The 17,704-nt window shown below is 42.2% G+C and overlaps 1 protein-coding gene across 1 annotated transcript in view; it reads left to right on the top strand.

The window, feature by feature from the left end:
- LOC306831058 (protocadherin-16-like) overlaps positions 1–15,620 on the top strand; it is a 75,189-nt gene extending 59,569 nt beyond the window's left edge. Inside the window, exons 7-21 of the mRNA XM_079354923.1 lie at positions 77–264; positions 360–456; positions 835–992; positions 2,435–3,281; positions 5,726–5,965; positions 6,695–6,820; positions 6,975–7,184; positions 7,309–8,175; positions 8,285–8,398; positions 8,482–8,693; positions 8,961–9,112; positions 9,531–9,661; positions 9,945–10,231; positions 10,356–10,497; positions 10,875–15,620. Of these exons, the coding sequence (XP_079211049.1) occupies positions 77–264; positions 360–456; positions 835–992; positions 2,435–3,281; positions 5,726–5,965; positions 6,695–6,820; positions 6,975–7,184; positions 7,309–8,175; positions 8,285–8,398; positions 8,482–8,693; positions 8,961–9,112; positions 9,531–9,661; positions 9,945–10,231; positions 10,356–10,497; positions 10,875–13,465 (6,362 nt within the window). The 3' untranslated portion in view covers positions 13,466–15,620. The remainder of the gene's footprint in view (positions 1–76; positions 265–359; positions 457–834; positions 993–2,434; positions 3,282–5,725; positions 5,966–6,694; positions 6,821–6,974; positions 7,185–7,308; positions 8,176–8,284; positions 8,399–8,481; positions 8,694–8,960; positions 9,113–9,530; positions 9,662–9,944; positions 10,232–10,355; positions 10,498–10,874) is intronic.
- Positions 15,621–17,704: the final 2,084 nt, after the last annotated feature.

Genomic DNA, 17,704 nt, shown 5'->3' with positions numbered 1-17,704 from the left:
TCTCTCATCATTATTCCACTCGTCTGGACTGATGCCCTAGCTTAAAATCCCTCTCATCCACGCCTTCTCTTCCCAGGTGAGATCAGTACAAGGACTACCCTGGACCGAGAGCAGCAGTCAAGTTACCAGCTGGTGGTGGTGGTTCAAGATGGAGGTTCGCCCCCTCGTAGCGCCACAGGCACAGCCTTCATCACAGTACTGGATGACAATGATAATGATCCCACTTTCACCCACAGCCAGTCAGGAAAAAGCCTAATCATACAGGTGATGTCAGTGGGTCATAAGAACACACAAATGTAAAAAAATAAAATCGTTTTCATGTCTTTTATTTTGACACTATTTGCATGCTAACTCTATAGGTGGCAGAAGGTCAGTCTTCAGGGGTTTTACTGGGAAGCCTGCACGCTAAAGACCCTGATGAAGGAGAGAATGGCACCGTCTTTTACTCTTTGTCAGGTATGCAACATACAGGTAGTGAGAGAACTGTATGACATGTACTGCATATAACATGCCGTTTAAGGAAATTAAGGATTAAGGTGTACTGAATATAAATGATGGGGAACAAAGAAAGGTAAAAACAAATAAATGTTGAATTATGGACACTGGCACAAACTTGTACTCTTATTTCAACCACTGTGGAACTGTTTCCAAAAAAACAAAAATTAAACAGTTAAGTTACTGGAAACATTTAAATACTGCACACATAAGACACCAGTGTCCAACCGTGAGGAATCATGCTTGTCTGAACTGAATTACTGGGTTTGCCCATTATTCGCTCCATCATACGTCTTCTTTAGTTAAAGGTTAAACTCTCTCTCTCTCTGTCCTTGTCAGGTCTCCGGGCTGAGCGATTCTCTTTGAACCCAAACACGGGGGAGCTGCGTTCATCATCACCTCTCATCCACTCAGAGCGAGCTGAATACACTTTGACAGTGACCGCCACTGACAGAGGCCAGCCCCCTCGCAGCACCTCCTGCTCCCTCGCCATTCAGGTCAGACTTTATGGGCGCTCGGCCAGCACAAACACCCTCACCACTCACCTATTTAATATCAAAGAAGAGACTTGGGGCTGAGAGGATCCACGTCTCAGGGCCCCTCAGAGTTGCTGCAGACATATCAGCCTCACTTCTGACAAGCTTCCCTCCCATTCCCTCCTTTTTCTTCCCCTGTGACTTTTCAAAAGGGAAATTTCTATCTGAAATGGAAAAATGGGTTTGAATCAAATACTCCCAGCTGTCTGATGATGAGGGCCAGCTGTAGACCGCTCTGATCAAGGTCATATTCAAAGACTTCAACACTTTTTTAATACAGTAGCCCTTTCAGAATGAGCGGCAGTGCTTTACACTCGCGTAAAACACTGCATTGAAAATAGCTGGGTTAATATTTAATATAGAACAGAAAGAGGACACAATGGAAGAACGCTGGAAGGGACTTAACATTTATATGTTCCAGGAAAAATAAGTTGCCATATAAACAGTAACAATAAGTGGCAGTTCACTTTTCCCCCCTTTCCAAAAAATAGAATCATAAACATTAGTTAATTGGATTTAATAGTGCACTGTTTGGCTTGCCCGCTGACGCAGTTCTGTGTTTTCCTTCAATTATCTTTTCAGACTTATTCCCTAAATTGATCAATGATGCAATTGGACTATAACCATGTATTTATGGAGCAATCCCTTCCCATCTAACGTGGAACAAATTCACAGCTTGTCATGTAAGATTTCAAAAGGAGCACAACATTTATTTGATTGCCTCCTTACTGTAAAACTGTTACATAGCCATGCATCAGAATTAACCATTAAGCCTATGAATCAGTATCTGTTAAGCTGCTGAAAAATCCATCAAGCATCCTCCTCCTCCTCGTGCTTTCGTCTTTACAACTTACACAAAGTATCTAAGTCTAAAACTGAATCAAAGAGTGGATGTTTTATTGAAAGAACGTGTCATCTTTTACTTATGCTGCGCCTTTATAACAAGACTAGAAGTAGTTATGTTGTATTCTTTGAAGACCCTTGAACTGTTCATCAAAGTAAGTGTAAAGCAACACAGTGCAGGAAACAGTCAAAGTACTAAATTCCAATCCTTTCACTATTTCCTCCTCTGATTGTGTGACTGTTATGCTTAATATTTTTTTGTATTTTTCCTGGCACAGACGTGAGTAGCACATTAAGTGTGATTAAGGTTAGCAGGCGTGTTATTCAAGTCTATGAAAACTTCCTCCAACTGGTTTCATGTGTTCTTAGTGACACATACAGCAACACAAGTGAATGGAGTAGACACAACCCCTTTTTGATTTGCCCAAAATCCTCAAATTATTTTCATTCTCTTTTGGAAAAATTGCAAATTTTTGTTGATGTTTTGCACCTAAGTGAAGCCTTGGATCCACTGTCCACTATTTCCTCAAATACTCACACACTGTTTTTCTTTCTTGCAGGTTCTCAGCACCAGTAAACCTTCCTCTAAAACCAATTCCCTCTCCATGTCCTTTAATTCTGTGGAGGAGGCGAAGCCAGGCTCTGTTATTGGTTCGGTCCGCCTCCATGACAGAGAAACCTCAGAGGAAGGGGAGGTGACCTACGTAGTGGTGGGGGGCACAGACAGAGATGGAACCTTTGTCGTGGATCGTCTGACTGGAGATGTGTACCTGGCTCGTCCTCTCGACTATGAACGACATGAGCGCTACACCCTGCAGATTGAGGTGGATGACTTCTCTCCAGCTCATCCAAGCAGCACCTTGGTCCACCTAGACATTGATGTTGAAGACAGTAATGACCACTCCCCTCAGTTCCCAGAGGACCCCATAACCATTGTTGTCTCTGAGAGCTTGGCGCCAGGATCATCCCTTTATACTTTCCAGGCTACAGATCAGGATGGCAGCGGGCCCAACAGCGAGCTGAGGTACTCCATCCTTCACCAGTGGCCAGACACACCAGGCCTTCTGACCCTGGACTCCTCAACTGGGGTTCTCTCATTGGGCCAGGAGCTGGACCACGAGGTCACCTCAAATCTGATACTGGTTGTCAAGGCAACAGACTCTGCCCAAGACGTCAGCCAGAGACGCTGGGGTTCTGTCACAGCGAGGGTGTATGTGACTGATGAGAACGACAACCCTCCAGTGTTCAGCTCGCCCACTGCCGTCAGTGTGATGGAGGACCAGCCGGTGGGCTTTGTGGCCCTGTATGTCATGGCCAGAGATGCAGACCAGGGGGAGAATGGCAGAGTGACCTACAGCATTCAGTCAGGCAACACTGGAGGAACATTTAGCCTCAACCCGAACACTGGTGAGTCCTGCTTAGAGCCTGTGGAGTTAGCGCCAGGCGATGATTGGTTTATTGCAAAGATAATTTACATGTTGGTGGCAAGCTTGCATCTCATCAAGTACAACCACTAGTATCTTCTATTTTCAACTCTACTACTAACTTTTAACCAGAACTATATTTTAAGAACTATATACACATATTATTGGAATAGGTGATTCAAATGAGCAATGAATGTAGTCTAAGTCCTTGTAGAATCGCTCTGTTTCTGTCTCGTCATAGTATTTAAAATATCAAACAACTTTTTGAAAGAAAATGTGTCTGAATAAGTGTGTTTTCAACATCAGAAATCAGCCATAGCATTATAGCTAACAGCAGAAGGCTACAGTCCTTTTGAAGGGTCTTACCAGGGAAATCTCAGTCAGCTGTTTTCTTCACAGGTCCACATCTTCTCCTCATGCTTCGTTATATTGATTGTGTTAAAACGTCATTTTCAATATCTGCTGAGATTTAAAGAACTGAGTCTCTAGAAATCAGCTCATACTGAAATATTTACAAGGGACAAGTGAATATTCATCTGTATACCTCTGTTTGGGGGCTTTTTATGAATGTTTTTAAGAATTGGTGCCACCTCTTAATCCTATTTTGCATTGCATGTTTACTCCTTTTCCTTTGTTCTTCTTCTACAACAACCCTCAAACATCCACCTCCATAAACACACAAACTCTTGTAATACGTCTGCTTACGTCTGAGTACAGCACAACTCTTGCTTCACTCTTCATGACTTATTTCTCTTAGTTGGAGGCCAGACAGACTGTGCAGTCTGCCAAATATATATAACACAAACATAGACACACTCACAGACATACACTTACACAAGCATGCACACGCACAACCCATCATCTGTTATTGTGGATCTATTCCCATGAAAGACCAAAGAACCTCCTGCTCGGGCTTCTGGGAACCATTAGAGAACAGATCAGTTACGCGTGTTTATGTGTGCACATGTGTGTAAGTGTGTGTGTGTGTGTGTAGAGGCAAGCACATGTGTGTTTGTGTGCTTTCAAGAGACTCTGTCACTTAGTCAACGCTGACCTTGGGCTATTTGGTCCTGTGGGCTTTGTTGTGGTTTTTGAGACACGTGTCGACGTTGGCTCCGCCCTCTCCTTTAAGTCGCCAACCAGCTTGCCCCCTGGAGCAGCTGGAGGATGAAAACATTCAGGGGCTGTCAGGCATGCCACTTCTCATTCAGCCCAGTTTGGTGCTCACCTTGAAGTGTTCATGCACACAGCTTATTTGTTAGAATAATGACAGTTAATCTTCCTTGCACCTGGTTTGCTCCTGTTTCAAGGTCAGAGACCGCAGACCTCGGACCATCTTTACACACTCTGTTTTCATTACTTTGGCATCACAGCTAGCCACAATAGAGAGAGTTATTTTTTGGATTATATAAAGCCAGAGAGTGAAGGACAATCTCTCATCAGTCATTGTCAGTGGGGAGGTCATTAAATTCAACTTCTGGAGCGAAGGGAGAGTTCACTTTGTGATAAGGTGAATTACTTCTTTGCAAAAGACAACACATTTCAGGGATTTACACATCAAACGTTGATAAATGACTTCAGCTTATAAGAAAAGAAAGATGTGCTTGTGGTGTGAGCAACCTTAGCTAACCCTCGCACTGCAGTCCAAATTGTTGGCGCCACAAGCCCCTCTTCGACTTAAGATGTTGGAATTAAAAACATCCAAAATTAAAAACGTTTTCACGTGTCCCTTTGCCTTTCTTCTGCCCATGTGTTATCTGGGACTAGAAATACTACAGGATCACAGAGGAGTCACATTTTGTGAAAATATTCGTGCCTATTATTCCCACCAGATTAAAGTCTTAGGGGCAAGTTATCTCAGACCTAGTGAGATACAAAGAGAAAACAAGCTAAAACCAAAGCAGGCTTGGCTCTCTTTCTTTAACAGTTGTAGCTAGTTTTAAAGCATGAAATTGAAATTGAATCAATGCAAGCTAAACCCTCTTAGGTCAGGATAATGAAAAGGCAAGAGTGCCCCTAATTTCTACGCAGCACGGCAGGCCTGGCTGTTGCGTGTCTAGAGTGTGTGTTTACTGCTTCTCTCTCGATGGCTGCAGCACTCTCCAATGGAAAATCTCGTAAACTGTGGCCAGACTGTGGGGCTGTTAGAGCTGTGGTGGTGGTAGCAGTCAGGTAGGCAGAGCTGTGTGTTTGGAGGAGATTAGCCTTGATTTGGCCCTCACACGGCAACTTTTCACACTTGCTTTTGAAATCACTTGACTACTACTGTAAACAAACAGTGGAAAGTTGCATGTTTTATGGCCTTCGATAGCATGTTTTCTTGCTGTGTGTTGTCCTGTGAAACTTCTGTGAAGCTGTAATGTAAGTACACCCATACACATACAGGAAATCTCTCCTCACATTTCACTCCTATTCATTTCTTGACAGGCTCTCTGTCTATTTTCAAACCTCTGGACCGTGAGGAGCAGGACGTCTTTAACCTCACAATAGTCGCAGAGGATCATGGGATACCGGCACATACGTCCAGCCAGCTGCTGTGTGTCCATGTGATTGATGTTAATGATGAGGTGCCTTGGTTTGAGGAGAGCCAGTACGAAGCCCAGATTTCAGAGAACCAGCCTCCAGGAACTAGTGTGCTGACAGTGTTTGCCTCTGATCTGGACCAAGGTGAGAAAAACATTGGGCACAATCTTTGTTACATTTTATTTAGTTCTGGTAGAGGGTTGGTCATTCACGTGAGATAGTTTTGAAAAGTGTGATTTACACATTGAAGTAGGCGCACACACATAAAACCAAGTTCTAACTACAGTAATAATAATCATCACAATGTTAGCTGTATGTTGATACAATTAACCCAGACAGACATCTAAAAAAACATTTCAGCCAAATGTAGCCTGGTTTTAACCAACACAGGTTTTTGGTAATAGCTATCAAGTTGTGCAGTTTCAGCAAATGCCTGTAATTCTTCGCAGCTTTCATATGCGGAGTATGTGCTCATATTAAAGACATTAACAGTTGTTTTTAATTGAGAACGACTCAGTCGGTTTGGGGGTTGGGTAAAGAAACTGCACATTCTCGTGGACTTAGTCAGAATCACATAAAATAGAAGGATTATAGACTTTCTCTCCAAAAGCAATCAGTGAAGTAAACAGGTGAGGTTGCCAGACTGCTTTGTGTTAGCACGCAATCTGGCATCCAGACACGTGTGTGGGGTGGGGGGTCACTGCTTCGACAGCAAAGCTAACAAACAAACAGGGATGCAGACTCTTGACACAGATAATCATTACTTATGAACTGTTTGTTTTGTTTTTTGTCAAATGATTTCTAGTAAAGAAGGAATTTCTCTTTTTTAGCTTTTCTTTTTATTGAAACCTCAATGACTGTGTTTCCCTTTAGGAACCAATGGACAGGTGACTTTTGGTGGTATCTCACAGAATGGGTTCACTATAGAACCAGCTACTGGTGTAATAACAACCACTAAGTCGCTTGACAGGGAGCTCCAGGAGTACTACACTCTAACAGGTACCATCTTCTGACTTTCCTATACTGGCATGGAGATCATTTTTGCTTTCAAATACATCATATTAGATTTATCCTTTTAAAACAGCAAGTGTTACCTGTGGCGTTTTGTATAAAGTCTCTACTAATGCTTTTATATTTGTGTATGTATTAACAGTTTATGCAAAGGATGGAGGTCTTCCCCCAAATTATGCCAAAGCCACAGTGAGGATCAGAGTGCTTGATGAGAATGACAACATCCCTCATTTTGCACGTCTCTACTACAGCATAGAGGTGCCTGAAAACCTTGATGTTTTGCCTCTGTTTACAATGAGAGCTACTGACAAGGATGCTGGTGAAAGTGGGGAGATTAACTACAAAATAACTGGTGAGAATATATTTTGTTAACTTTTCAGTTTCTAAATGATGAGATCAGCTGCCCTTTTATCGTCCTATAGTTCTGCAGAACATTTCACAGCTTTTTAAAAACATTGGTAATTGCATTCTTGCAGCTGGAGATCCTTCTGGAGAATTCAGATTGGACAGACAGTCGGGTGTGCTCTCAACTGCAAGGCCTCTGGACCGGGAGAAGAAGGCAGGGTACAAGCTAACAATCACAGCTCAGGACCGGGGTCATCCTCCGCTCAGCAGCACAGCTACAGTGGAGGTGACGGTTCTGGATATGAACGATAACAGCCCCCATTTTCAGAGCAGCAGCTACACTGCAGACATTTCTGAAGATGTTCCTATTGGCTCACTGGTTCTTGAGGTGAAAGCCATTGATCTGGATCAGGGCCCAAACAGCCAGGTGTTTTACTTTCTGAGCGGTGGCTCCCGAAGCATGTTTATCATAGAGCATAACACTGGTCGCATTATCACCGCAGCACCTCTGGACAGAGAAAGAACCGCCTCTTACACCTTTGAGGTGTACGCCACTGACTCTTCCCCTGTGAACCCACTGAACTCCACTGCTCAGCTGACTGTCTACATTCAGGATGTGAACGACAATGCTCCATTCTTCATTCAAGATCCCCTGATTGTGAACATCTCCGCCAGCAGCATGCCCAACCAAAGAGTGCTGGCCACCATGAGGGCAGAGGATAAGGACTTTGGGGCTAACGGCTCTGTGTTTTACCGTTTTGCCAATCCTGTGAGGGGCTTCACAATCAACTCACTGACTGGAGATATCCAGGCTACAGAAAAGCTGCAGACTCTCACCCAAAGCCAGAGGACATTGATAGTTCAGGCCATGGACCAGGGCAATCCATCTCAATCGTCTCTGGGGGTGGTTATCATTTATATCAGGGAGCAGAGCTACAGCGGGATTCGCTTCTCTCGCATGGCCCGAGATGTCAGTCTGCAGGAGAACGCTGCTAAAGGTTTTTTATCATCTAAACGTGTAACTTATTTACATGAAAGTCAGTGAACTCATTATAAAAGAAAATGTAGATTTTTATTGTTTCACACATTGTGTTTTTCGTCTTATAGGCACAGTAGTAACACAGACTAAGGCCCAGTACCCTGACGGCTCTCAAAATGGTATCAGCTACAGTATTTTCAGTGGAAACAGAATCCAATCTTTTGGTATAAACTCTATTACTGGTAAGTGCAGAGATGGCAGCAAACACTACAATATGCTGTTTTCCAAATCCACAATATGACTCATAGTTATTTTTGTCAATTAGGTGAAATTTGGGTCCAGAAATCCGAGGGACTAGACTTTGAGGAGACCCCAAAACTCCGCCTTGTGGTGAAAGCTGAGACCGCTTCCTCCAGCTCATACATGGCTGTCAACTTAATCCTGCAGGATGTCAATGATAACTTGCCACGCTTCCAACTTCAGAATTATGTTGCCTACATTAGAGAGGCACAAGGCTACGATTTCCCCATTATCCAGGTAAAGTGGCCAACCCCTCACATGTTTATTATGCTAGGCTGATGTTTTAGTGTTTAGTTGTACAGTACAAAAGATGTCAAATATCAGAATCATTTCAGGGCTCTGAAACTCGTCTATGGACTCATTTGTGCCATGAAGGCCGGTAGAAGGCCATGTGTCTCATCTTATGAACTCGTGACTTTCACTTCCAATATTGCTCTCTAGTTTATGTTGCACTTAGGCAGCTGTTGCAAACATATCAATACTTTCATATCCAAACTTTCTCAGGTTGCTGCAGATGACCTGGACCAGGGTCAAAACGGTCAGGTGACCTATTCTATCAGGTCCTCATCCATGAGTGGCTTGTTCAAGATAGACCCACTGACTGGCAGCATCACCACTGCAGCTATTATGGACAGAGAGATCTGGACACAAACCAAGTGAGTTGGATTATTATGAATTTTTTTTTGTCTTTATATGTTATCAGATCCTGCCAAGTGCCTTGGAGATGGTGTATTTTTTAAAGGGTTTTTAATCACTTGATTTTTGAAGACTCGACAAATTCCAGATTTATAATTTTTTCGTAAGAAGTATCTTTAAGAGTTTTGTGGCTTTAATATTACAAAAACAAAGCGTCGCAGAGGTCAACTGAGAAACTCCTCATAGGTGCTAACTCATATAGCAACTGTAGGAAAAAAAATCGCATTTAAGTTTTTAACTTTTAGGGATAATACAAAAAAACACAACAGCAGAATGAATCTACGATGTTTCAGGGTTTCCTGTACTGTGTAGTGATATTACACAACAAAGTTCATACAAGTTTAAATTGGGTTGCTGACATTTATTTTCTGACACCAGGCTTGTCGTTACGGCAACAGACCGGGGAACCCCACGACTAGCTGGCTCTGCGACCCTGACTGTCATCATCATTGACCTCAACGACAACAGCCCCATGATTCCTCTGCCACAAGAGATCCGAGTGCCTGAGGGTAAGTCATCTTCACAGTGAAAGAAAGCCAGTAATCTTTTCTTAAAGCCTGCTCTCACTCTGCCCGGCAGCTGGCTCAGAGTCTGACCCTGTTATACAAAAAAAAACTACTGCCAACTTCCTCTATTCATTTCCTGTCTGTAAGATCAAGGCTTTCCACAACAGTATTTATTTTTCTATTCTTTTTCTGTGCTAATGTTTTCAACTTTATGCTTCCTTTAGTCTGAAATCTAATTGTTTGTCCGTCTTCTCCTGCCTCCCTTCTAATATACACATACATACAGATACTCTGGTTGGCTCGGTGATCACACAGGTAACAGGAAATGATGTGGACTCAGGGCCAGCCCTCTCTTACACACTACACTTGGAAACAATCAACCAGGGCATGTTTGGCATCCATCGCTTTGGAGGAGGAGTTTCTCTGACCAGCCCTCTGGATTATGAGGAGAGAACGTGGTACACTCTGACCGTCCGATCATCCGACTCTAAACATCAAAGCGAGGCGAACCTCACCATTCTGGTGGAGGATGTGAACGATAATGCTCCAATCTTTACTCAAGACTTGTATCAGGTATTGCTACCTTCACACACTGGTCTCCACAACTCAACACTTTTGTAAAGATTATTATCACATTTGTTGAATTGTTGAAATACTGTAATGTATACATAGACCTATATTGTGTGTTTCTCATCAGGTGACTGTATCAGAGCACCTTCCAGCAGGCAGTGCAGTCGTCACAGTAACAGCCACTGACTCTGACTTTGGGGAGAACGGAAGGATTATCTACAGAGTAATGTCATCAACTCGGGGAGTTTTCTACATCGACCCTAGCAACGGTGAGGTTACTGAGTGCACATCTATGTTTTTTTTAACCTGTTTTCCAGAGCTCCCCTCTATTACCCTTTATATAAACGTTATCCCCTAATGGCTCTACTTGGATGAACTTTATGGGTTTGGACATATTTGCAACAGGCATTGCAAAATATTTAATCATTTTGTTCATTAAAGTCATTGAAAAGGCAGATGTAATTTTATTTGCGTCAGATGTTTTGGTTAAGATAGCATCTAAAAGTATGTTATGCTATAAAAGAAGACTCTTTTGACCTCAAGGTATTCAGTCTCCTATTCTCCAATGCAAAGCTTTACCCTTTTGTTCCCCTTGTTATTATTTATTTGATCGTTTTTATCACAATATTCCTTTGTTACTTCACAGGCACTCTGTTCAGCAACCAAAAAACCGAGTTTGATTTTGAGAATCCCTCTATCCTGGTGCTTATTGAGGCGCGTGATCAGGGCACTCCACCTCTTTCATCCATAGCCACCGTCCAGGTTCAAGTGTCTGATGTCAACGACAATGCCCCCATCTTCCACCAATCAGAATACAGAGCTACAGTGTCTGAAGATGGGCTTCCTGGATCAACTGTTCTAACCTTGGAAGCTGTGGATGGAGACTTGTCACGGGACAACTGTGGCTTTGATTTTGCCATAGCAAGTGGCAACTTAGGCAATGCCTTCCAGATTGAGAGCAGTGTTCGCTTCTTGGAGGGCCAGGGCTTCCAGACGGTCGGCAGCCTGATCCTTGTGGAGCATCTGGACTTTGAGGCAATGCCAAGTTATAACCTGACTGTTGTTGTATCAGACCGTGGAATCCCTCAGCGTAGCTCCAGCGTGCCTATCCTAATTAGTGTTACAGACGCCAATGACAACCCTCCTGCTTTTAGCCGAACAGAGTACAGCGTGGTGCTGAGTGAGGGTGCAGCGGCAGGGACAGAGATTTTGCATATGTTTGCCACAGATCCAGACTCTGCTCCTAATGGAGAGGTCCAGTATTCCATAACCTCCGGAGACGAAACAGACCTTTTCCAGGTGGACCAGTGGACAGGAGCCTTAAGGCTACAGAGATCTCTGAACAACGAGAGACAGTCGTCCCATATGATTGTTGTCCAGGCAAGTGATGGTCAAGGGCACTACGCTTTGGCCCCAGTCATTATCGAGGTTAAGGACATCAACGATAACAGGCCCTTCTTTCCCCTCAAACTTTTAACTGTGAGCATCAGGGAAAACCAACCCAAGAATGCCTTAGTCACCATGCTGCATGCAATCGACAACGACAGAGGTGTTTATGGGCAGTTAAGGTATTATCTGTTAGACAGCTCTAGTGAGGGAAAAGAGGCCTTCATCGTCAACCAAACTTCAGGAGAAGTACGGACTCGCTCGACTTTTGACTTTGAGAAAGTAAACTCCTTCAGCTTTGTGGCTGTTGCCAAGGATGCAGGAAACTATTCTGCTTCTGTAACAGTACAGATTTATGTCACAGGGGAGGATGAATATGATCCTGTTTTCACCTCCTCAGAGATCTCATTTGAAGTGCCTGAGGGAGCAAAGAAAGGTCAAATCATTGGCAAAGTACAAGCCAGAGACGAAGACGGTGGCGTGGATGGCATTGTCTTATATTCCCTCTCAGACAGTTCGCCTTATTTTGAAGTCAATAAATCAACAGGAGAAATTTCCTTAAAGATGGACAGCTACAGTAAACATGTGAGTCGCTCTAAAAGAGAGCTGCGTCTGATGACAGTGGAAGTGACTGCTCAGAGTCCTTTAGAGACATCCCGTGTAGCAGTGGCCAAAGTTTCCGTAGATGTGACCCATACATCTTTTGGACTCTCCACAGACATGAATATGCTACTCATCAGTGTCATTGCAGTTTCTCTTGGGACGATAGTCATACTAATTATAATTGCTGTGGCACTGTTTTTTGTTAAGTTAAGACGTCAGACGAAGGAGCAAAAAGGTTGTGGAAGAACGCCAACATCAGGCACCATGCTGCACAAGTTTGAAGAAAAGAAAATAGCAGCAAATGAGATGATTTATCATCAGGCCCTTCCTGGGTACGTGGCTGATCAGAGTGGTAGCAGTGGAGGTCAGTACACACGAGGAGGGTCACTGGATCCCTCCCACTCTAGTGGGCGGGGATCTGCAGAGGCTGAGGCAGCAGAAGATGATGAGATCAGAATGATAAATGAATACCCTCGAGTGTCAAGTATCACCTCGTCCATGCAGGAGCGCATTTCTGCCCGGGGTCCTGACTCTGGAATTCAGCAGGATGCAGATCAGCTTTCAGATGTTTCCTGTGAGCCATCCATAGATTGGTTCAGAGGGAAAAAACTGGGCAGTGTAAATGGTACATTGTTAGCTGGCCAGGTGCCAGTCTACAGGGATGAAGGGGTTGGGTATGTGGGTGTGGGACGGGGACTCAGTATTTCCCACCCTAAAGATTATACTTTCCCAGAGGATGGAAAGCCTGCTGTAGACGGCTCCCTGACAGCCATTGTGGCCAGTGATGAGGAGCTGAGGGGCAGCTATAACTGGGACTATCTGCTAAACTGGTGTCCCCAGTTTCAACCCTTAGCAAATGTTTTTACCGAAATAGCACGTTTAAAAGATGAAACCGCTCCCCCCCATCCTCGAAGGTCATTTCATCACAAAGCAAAGGCCGAGTCAAGAATCGACCCACCACCTCTTATAACATCTGTGGCCCACCCGGGGGCAAAAACCGTTCCTCCAAAGCCTGCAGTGGGGAGAACGTATCCTAGCTTGGCTTCTTTTCGAAGATCTCCCCTGAGTGCTGAGGGATCCATCTCCTCAGTTGCCATGTCTCCAAGTTTTTCCCCCTCTCTCTCACCACTGGCAGCACGGTCTCCTGCAATCACGCCGTTTAATGTCTCACAAGGCCCCTCTGCATCAATGATCAGCACAACTGAACACCATTTGGAACACAGTGAGGAAGCGGAGCTCAGGATTTAAGTTCCGGAAAATAATTCTTTCGAGTGGTTTCAAATTGAGTCATTGCTGTCTCTGACTTTTTCTACTGTATGACCACAGAGGCTGCAGACAGAAAGGAGTCAATGCTGTTCACTTTTCTTTGTCCTACTTAAGAGAACAAGTAAACAAGGTTACACTTAGAAGTCCAAATAGCTGAAGCTCTGGTGCTTACTGAAGAAACAAAAAAATGAACAAAGCCTTTTGCGTATGTGTGTGAGTGAATGTGAGTGTGTGTAGGATTAAGAAACTCCTTTTTTTTCTGTTGATCAGTGTTAATTTGCACATTCAAACGGAGGTTCATACATGATGTCAATATTTTGTACAAAGCATTGTCTATATTTTTATACTTCTAGTGGTTTCTGACAAGAAATGGCATTAAAGTGTCAAAGGTTGCTTAACCTCAGAATATATTTCTTTATTTGTATATTTGTTCATTGTACTGTATACTTGTTTTACTGTACTGTAAATCGATTTAATCTCTTGTGATGTTCAACGTGTGGTTTGAATTGAAGCTCTTCATAAATGCTTTATGAATTGGGATTATTGTAAATATTTATAAAGGAAGGAACATCCTCGCTTGAACAAATGAAACAGCAGTCAGAATAGAGTGATGTGTGATCACACTTTCTACGGTCCTGTGTTTCATTTCACATCAAAAGGTAATCGTGAATGTGAAGTGCTGAGAAGTTGTTTAAGTCCTCGACATACGTCCCTGCATTTTCTGTAAAGGAAGATTGAATTTTTGACACCCAGTGATCGTGTCCTTCAGGTGCCCTGGCTTTAACCTTTCAATGTGAGCCTTACTGCTTTCACTTTTAATTGTGAAAATAAAACGTGTGGCCGAATGTTGAAGCCATGTCATAAATGTAACACTGTTTGCTTTATCTGCGGTGTAATCATTTCACAGAATGTGAGCAAGTTTTGGCCATTTGTCTTCTCATCTAATGCTCTTTAGTCAATGTTAAAGAAACATTAAGTCTCTAAATCAGAACTGCCTAGATTCTGAACTTAACAGCAGCCATTTCCAATTTTTTGTCCAAATTTATGGCACACAAGTCAAACAAATTGCAATGAATGTTATTTAAACCACATTTGTCCCCTATTTCCGATAGCACTACTGGAATACTATGTGGATTACTATAAAATGTTACTTTTCAAAGAATGAAAGAGCATATTTAGGAATATTCATAACACAACCAGAATGTGTCCTAGTTAATATAAAGAAATTCATGTCATGTAAAATGTCAGCCATGATTCACAAAATGCTACACAGATGCCTATGTCTTAGATACATCCATGAATGTGTTGTTGTTGCCTTTACGAAAATGATATGTGTTCATTAACAATTACATAGTGTCCTTACATGACCTGAAAGTGAATTTCTATCTCTTGAAAAAAAAAAAAAAAAAATCATAATATTACGTATTGGCTTAATAATTCTGTCTAAGGTCATGCTAACAATAAAAAGTATTTTAATTTATTATAGTTTGACCTGAGAGGCTTGGTACATTATTTACAAGTATGATATTGACCATGGCCAAATATACTGAAACACTACCTATTTGATCAATGATGGTACCTTAATGTTTGTATTTTTTTTTCTATTCATCAGTGTTAGCTGCCATTTATTTAATGTTTGTCCAAACTGCACAAAATGGTGCCATAAAAGAGAAAATCCTCCAAATGTTCACACTTATTTTACACTTCAGAGAAATGTTTTTGAGCAAAAAGTGCCTGATTAAAGTACTTATGAGAACACATTGTCACATCTGTCTTTCTCACCCTGTGGAAATATACGCAATTTAATAATATGATAATAGTTTTAATGTGCATGGTTTGGATCCGTTCTGAGAGTATTCACAGACAGATAAAAAGTGAAGTCGAACATGAGTGCAGTGGAATGACATGAAGGAGAAAAAAAAACATGAGCTGTATTCTGCTCAGAGGGTTTATAGATTAGGCTCCTCTGAACGCTGATGTGCTGTTGATTTAGACATTAAGTCACAAGCACTACTTTGTAACCTTATATGAACTCAAACATCCCTGTTTTTTCAGAGGCCTAAAAAAGCCTGGTTCACTCCCAGAATTGCCCAATCCCAGGAAAACATATCTCAAGTGAACAAGATTTGGTTTAATGATAGCCATTAAGTGTTATTTGAAGTCTGATAATAATCATATATGATGTTACACTATCCCAGAGTTATGTAAAGAAATGGCTTTTCAGAGGCCTCTAAAAGCAGCCACATCTGAAGTTTTTTTTTCTCTGCATTAAATTCTCAGATCAACGTCAGTCAGTTCTTTGCTTTCCTATACAACACACCTACATGCAGCCAGACTTCTCTCAGTCCTGCTTTTGTGTTTAACCGCCTATTCAGCCACTCTGCCAAAAGATCACATTCACATTATGTTTTGTAGCTCAGAAATCATTCATCATGTAAAAATGACCGCACCAAACTCACGGTTTAATTTCAGATATTTATCTTTTTCCTGTATTCATATGATTTTCCCATTCTTAAATCATAACATCTCTATTGTTGTCCCTGGCTTTTCTTCTCTTTGTTTTGCTGCCTCGAAAATTTCAGTCTGTTTCACCATTCTGACTAATTAGTCTCAATGTCGATTCCCCTGATTGTATAACTCAAAAGAACAGCTTGATTAGCAAAAGCAAAGTAGAAAAATGTCTATGTCTGAAGCCATGGTTTAGTATTACTAGAAAGTTTTCATATTGTCATCTATGTTTAAAAGTTAATGGGAACTCACAAATGAAAGCATGATGTAAAAGACACATCAAAAGGACTACAGACTCACTTGTTTTATCCCAGTGAACTTTTTATCAAACATAAAGTTGAAGTTGTGTAATCTAAACTATTCCTCTTAAAATGCGTTTGTCAGGACTCTTTTGAACTTTTTCCACATATTAGAATGAATGCATGTCAACAAAGTTTCTAAGCAGTGTTATTTCTAAGTACCAAATCCCACCTGTCGTGAGAACTCATTGCATCACTCGCACTTTTCCCGAGGCTAGACTCCTGCTGCCTGATGAAACAGAGCTGAAACTGGACGAGTGCATTCTATCTGTTCCAGGGCCTGCCTCAGCCCCTGGTTATGGAGCTGAAACTTAAACCATGTGGTCTTCTGCACAATTACACACACAAACACACACACACACATGGGCGGAGCTCACTGAACTGGACAGCCTGTGATGATACACTCCGCTTGCATGTCATAGCAGACTCAGGTTATGAGATTGATGCTGTGACCCAAACCGAGCACCTAAGATCAGTGGCCAGTATATACACAACAGAACTCAGATGATAGGAGTAAGAGGGCATACGCCAAGTCATTACTCAAAGCTTAAATTAAAGGCTCTGTGTAAACCAGATGAAATCTATCATTTTCTCGTCAACACAAAATGTAGGCAGCTCTGTTAACATGCAATCTCCTGCAGTGACGTTCTGCTCCAACCTCTGTGTCGCTTATTGAGTTGTCAGTGCTGTCATGCTCATCAGATACTAAAAAACTATTTCCTTCATGTCATATTTTTGTGACTTAATAGTCTTTATAACATTATTATTTTTCTGTTCATTGAGGAGGTTTTGGAAACACTGACTAATAAGCCTTGGGAGTGCAGAAAGAGATACTATGACAGCCTCCACTGGTCCTAACCATGTTAGAAAGTCTTGAGCTTGACATTTTTAGCCAAAGGCAGTTTAAGTTTTTGAAGTAGAGAACTGAATTAAACAATTGTTATTGGGGGAATGGGGGGGGGGGGGACAAGGCAGTGGATAAAGTTGGAAATCTGGGAGAAAGATTGAGTAATGACTTGCAGCAAAGTAGCCACAGGTTAGTTCTAAAGCTGACTCAGATGCCTGCTTTGAGATCTGTAGCTTCTTTACATGGGTCAGTCGGACAAACCACTAGGCCATCAGCACTCTACAGAAAACAAGATTCAGTTTTTCAGGGTCCTGAAGAAAGATGTTACTGAATGCACTCTGGGTATTCAACAAATTAATGTATACAACAAACACAATCATAAAATTACCAAAACTCAAATCCAAGTCAGCTCAAAAATACAATTGACTTAAGTTGATCCTTGGATATCCAGATTAATCTTATATTACTAAAGAAACTGTAGCTGACCACTCCTGCTCGTTAGCTGCTGCCTATCAGCTAAAACTAAGGTGAGAATGAAACCCACTAAAGTTGCTTATTTTCTGCTCA

This window comes from Symphodus melops (assembly GCF_947650265.1).
Source record: "Symphodus melops genome assembly, chromosome: 10".
Lineage (NCBI taxonomy): Eukaryota > Metazoa > Chordata > Actinopteri > Labriformes > Labridae > Symphodus > Symphodus melops.
This window is presented reverse-complemented; position numbering and strand designations above follow the sequence as displayed.